Below are 5,026 nucleotides of genomic sequence, written 5' to 3'. Positions count from 1 at the left end.
AGCACAAAAATCAATGTTTAATTTTGTGTTTAATTTTTATACCTTCTTTATCATAGGGCCAATACAAATCATCAATATTTTTGTAATATTCCAACTCAACAATTTTACAATGGTATTAGATAATTTGTAAATGATATGAAACCGTCAATTTTATCTTTCTGTTTCAATCTTTATCTTCTTAGTCAAATTTCTGGATAACATAATGTTGTGGATTATGACAAAAGCTCTCATTTAAGTTTTTTGGCAAGTGAATAAGACCGATAGATTGGGAGCTGTGGCTTTACCACAAAGGCCTGGCAATCTAACGGACGGATGGACTGGCTGTCATTGAATAAAAGCACACAGTGCAATAACATTCTCAAGACGCAGTCGTTCTGTCAAGGAGCCAAAACCATTATTTAAAAAACTTCCATTATATATTTAATGGTCTAGTGAAGTTTCTATGAACGTTTCGGCGTGACTTTGAATTTATTGTGAAGGGTTTGGTGGTTTGGTTTATGAAAGAAAATGTAATAGGGACGAGTAATCTAAAGGAATTACATATTATATCACAGTAAAATAACTAGAAACACTTCCTGTGGACAATGCCAGGGCCAGATTCGTCATACTCCCCTTTGGTGACCCACATAGCCTGGAAGGTAGACAAGGAACCAAGGATAGAGCCACCAATCCAGACTGAGTACTTCCTCTCAGGGGGAGCGATGATCTTGATTTTGATTGACGATGGGGCTAGAGTTGTAATTTCCTTCTGCATCCTGTCAGCAATGCCAGGGTACATTGTGGTACCACCTGACATGACTGTATTAGCAAAGAGGTCTTTCCTGATGTCAATGTCGCATTTCATGATTGTTATGTAGACGGTCTCATGGATGCCTGGCAATTCCATACCTAAGTAGGAAGGCTGGAACATGGACTCGGGTGCCCGGAACCTTTCGTTTCCTATGGTGATAGTTTGGCCATCAGGTAGCTCGTAGGACTTCTCTAGCGAGGCCGACGAAGCCGCCTGGGCCATTTCGTGTTCGAATTCAAGAGCTACATAGCAAAGCTTTTCCTTGATGTCTCTAACTATTTCTCGTTCTGCCGACGTCGTAAATGAATAGCCCCGTTCCTTAAGGATTTTCATAAGGTAATCCGTCAGATCACGACCAGCAAGGTCTAAGCGCTGAATTGCCTGTGTCAGACAATACCCTTCGTATATAGGAACTGTGTGAGATACGCCATCGCCGGAATCCAGTACGATTCCTGTTGTTCGACCCGAGGCGTAGAGGGAGAGGACAGCTTGGATGGCAACATATGAGGACGGGCAGCCGAATGTTTCGAACATAATCTGGATCATTTTTTCGCGATTGGTCTTCGGGTTCATTGGTGCTTCTGTCAAGAGAACAGCAGATTCCTCCGGTGCAACTCGAAGCTCATTGTAGAACGTATGATGCCAGATCTTTTCCATGTCGTCCCAGTTCGTGATGATGCCATGGTCGATAGGGTATTTAAGGGTAAGGATGCCTCTTTTGGTCTGGGCCTCATCTCCGACATAGGCATCCTTCTGACCCATGCCGACCATTACTCCCTGATGACGGGGGCGACCCACGAGTGAGGGGAAAACGGCTCGGGGCGCATCGTCCCCAGCAAACCCAGCTTTGCATAATCCAGACCCATTGTCGCACACAACGGCGGTTAAATCGTCGTCACACATGATGAGTCTCTAGTTCTCTAGCAAAAATCTGAAAGAGAGAATTCTTATGAAATATTTCAAATTGACTGTAATGAAATAGGTATAGATATTCTTAGTAAATTACTATTTAAGTTAAACCATATAATACTGCAGATGATGCGAAGATCCGTGTTATCTCAAAGGTGTCTTAGTTTCGAAAACGTGTGGTTGAGATAAATATGTCTTACTGCAAAATTTATGTCACGATGAAAATTAACACAGTTCGTTATCAAACATTATTTCAACTCTTCTCCCCTCCAGTTAAATATCACAGCAAGAATGAAGTCAGAAAATGTAATAGACGAATCAGAAATAGTCTTAGGCCATTGTCAGCTCGTAAGGGTCTCTCTCTCTCTCTCTCTCTCTCTCTCTCTCTCTCTCTCTCTCTCTCTCTCTCTCTCTCTCTCTCTCTCTCTCTCTCTCTCTCTCTCTCTCTCTCTCTACATAAAAGCTCATAATAGATGCCAGTGAAAATGTGGAACACTGTCTTGTTGATGATAACAAGTACACTTTAAAAACTCACATACCTCAACAAAACGAATACACGAGTGTAAACAGTTCTCTAACCTGATTTCAACTTGACTCGAAAACTGAAACCTAAGAAAACCAGGGCACATGACGTGAATGCCAGTCGTCTCCTTGATATATTGGCAAGAAATTGATATCATATATACCCCCAGCCAGCTTCACTGGCCTCGATTCTGCTATATGTGATCTTTGAGAGGAATAACACTTGACAAATGGGCTACCTTGACGAGATAGCACCCCATGACGTCCCCATTTATCTCTTGATGATGTAACTAGTAAATGGATACAGGAACATCATTTCTCTCTCTCTCTCTCTCTCTCTCTCTCTCTCTCTCTCTCTCTCTCTCTCTCTCTCTCTCTCTCTCTCTCTCTCTCTCTCATAACGCACTAAAGAAATGAAAGTTAAGGTTTCAGATGATTTTTTTGTTGTTATATATTCTAGACATCCCAATTCTTAATGACATTTATCAGCATTAAAGACAACAATTCTCGAGCATTCATTGTCGGATACAATTTTTGCAAAGTTATAATTGTGATTTTTCCAGTTTTTTTTTTCTCGGCTGAAATTAGATTATTGTATACAAACTTTACCATCAAAGTGTGACAAAAATTTCATATCTTTATAAAAAAAAATTATAGAATGCAAGGTTTTTATTCTTTTTATATGCATCAAAAGTTAAATGTTTTTTTATTTACTTTTAACAATTAGATATAGTAAATGCTGTGCCAGGAATAATTTTTATAATGCCTTTTCGTATGTCAACTAACAACAGTGGTATGAAATATTGCATTTTTTTTTTTTTTTAGAATTATCATGCTTTAAAGAGGAATTGATTATAGGCCTAGGAGATGATTAAAATTCCATTCGGATTTGGCATATAATTTTTAGTACTTTTGGAGGTATGAGTTCCTCGGAGTTTTCTATATCACGGAAGCCTGTGTTTTTATTATTGAAATTATGACAATTTTGATATTTTTCACGTTTCAAAGAATTTTCTGAAGAAAGGGGGTTTTATATCAGTAGTTTCGAATTTCCAGCCGGAATAAAAATTGGGAAAATACCTCCATATATAACTAAAGATAATTTAGTAAGGTCTAATAAAGCAATATCGCACGTTTTAGAGACTTTCTTAAGAAACCACGATATTTTGAAGACACTTAATTAAGGACAGTTACCTTGGTTTAACTATTGCGAAAATACCCAAGAAAGCAATTATTTTTGGTGATAGAAGGCTTGGTTGCTGATATATTTCACGAAGTTCTTAGGTCTTTATAAATGGTTCAAAGCATATGCCAAAAGGTGGAAGTGCGTCTTGCCTCGCAAGATTTCAAGTGCTGCGACGATGATGGAGAGAGAAAGTCAAATGTGACATCCTGCACTGGTTGGCACCGCAATATTTTTTACTTCACAACATTACTTTCTTTCATATGATAAAAAAATACACGAAGTTAAACAAAAACAAATCGCTAAAGTGAATCCTCAACCACTTTCCTTCTGGCTGTCCATTAAAAAAAAAACGAATATCTAACATGTGAATTGGATAAGCTTAAGCTAACTACTTGGCAAATTAAAGCTGATATGGTCAAAGTTGAAATATTTTACAGTAATAAATCACCTACCAGAAAACTATTCCAGTCGATAAAACTCTGACCGATTCCGTGAGGGCAAGACAGCCTGTCCTTTCTCAAATCCTAGAGAACTTGACACTGCTTTCCTACCGTCCTTTGGAATAAGTGAAGCCCTTCCTAATGCCGCTGTTATCCTCCTCCTCCACTGGGCACTGGGGTATGTTTACCAACCTCCTGAGGAGAGTCTTGTGGACAACTAACCTACAACTCTGTTGAGTCACTTCAGTTTGTCAAAGTGGTATATTTATAGGTCAGTTTTTTATCTCTTTGCAATGACAGCCCGATCCTCTGAGGCATGCCAGGCCATATACTGTACTGCCCATCTAGTCCTTACACGCAGGGAGGGTTTCAAAAGAGCTCTCATGCTAAGCAGAGGCTGTTAGCACACAAGTTGATTGATGGAGATAATTCACGTGGAAAATTCTGCTCAACGTCATGTAGCTCCTGAAAGACTTAATTAATATCTTGTTAAGATTTTATAAACGAATATTAAACTTTTTACTTTGTAACCTATTTTTATAGGCGTATTGAAATCGATGTAACTTACTTCTTGAGATTTATATCGTTTTAGTCATGTATATAGGGATCTAAATACATGTATATATTTACACACAGTATTTACAAAAAAAATATTTAAAAAGATGAAGATTTACATTGTGAAAAGCTCTTATCACCATCAGCCTCTTTAAAAATGCCACCCCCTCCATCGATCTTTAGTTTACTTCTTTTGGGTAAAGCCAGTTATTTGTTAGTTACTATTTATAATTTTTTTTTTTCAAAGTTTTTTTTTTTTTCCGCGCTGCGCCACAACCGTTCTTTACTACGTATTGCTTTAATTTCCCTTCAATGGTTTATGAATGTTCATCTTTTAATTATTTGGGTAACTTATTGAAGTGTTTGGATGGCGGGTGCTTATCTCTTCATATATATATATATATATATATATATATATATATATATATATATATATATATATATATATATATATGTGTGTGTGTGTGTGTGTGTGTGTGTGTGTGTGTGTGTGTATATATATATATATATATATATATATATATATAATATATATATATATATATACATATATATATCTAAATATTTGTAATATGTTCTCATATTTCAAAAACTAATTAGCTGTTTAATGAACTTCACTTTATA

General features: G+C 37.1%; 1 protein-coding gene across 1 annotated transcript in view; it reads right to left on the bottom strand.

Annotated features, from left to right (window-relative positions):
* LOC137653237 (actin-2, muscle-specific-like) overlaps positions 1–4,093 on the bottom strand; it is a 4,315-nt gene extending 222 nt beyond the window's left edge. Inside the window, exons 1-2 of the mRNA XM_068386603.1 lie at positions 3,860–4,093; positions 1–1,721 (exon numbers count right to left, since the gene is read on the bottom strand). The exon at positions 1–1,721 is cut by the window's left edge and continues 222 nt beyond it. Of these exons, the coding sequence (XP_068242704.1) occupies positions 563–1,693 (1,131 nt within the window). The 5' untranslated portion in view covers positions 1,694–1,721; positions 3,860–4,093 and the 3' untranslated portion in view covers positions 1–562. The remainder of the gene's footprint in view (positions 1,722–3,859) is intronic.
* Between the last annotated feature and the right edge of the window lie 933 nt (positions 4,094–5,026).

Source organism: Palaemon carinicauda, chromosome 14 (assembly GCF_036898095.1).
Source record: "Palaemon carinicauda isolate YSFRI2023 chromosome 14, ASM3689809v2, whole genome shotgun sequence".
NCBI lineage: Eukaryota > Metazoa > Arthropoda > Malacostraca > Decapoda > Palaemonidae > Palaemon > Palaemon carinicauda.
This window is presented reverse-complemented; position numbering and strand designations above follow the sequence as displayed.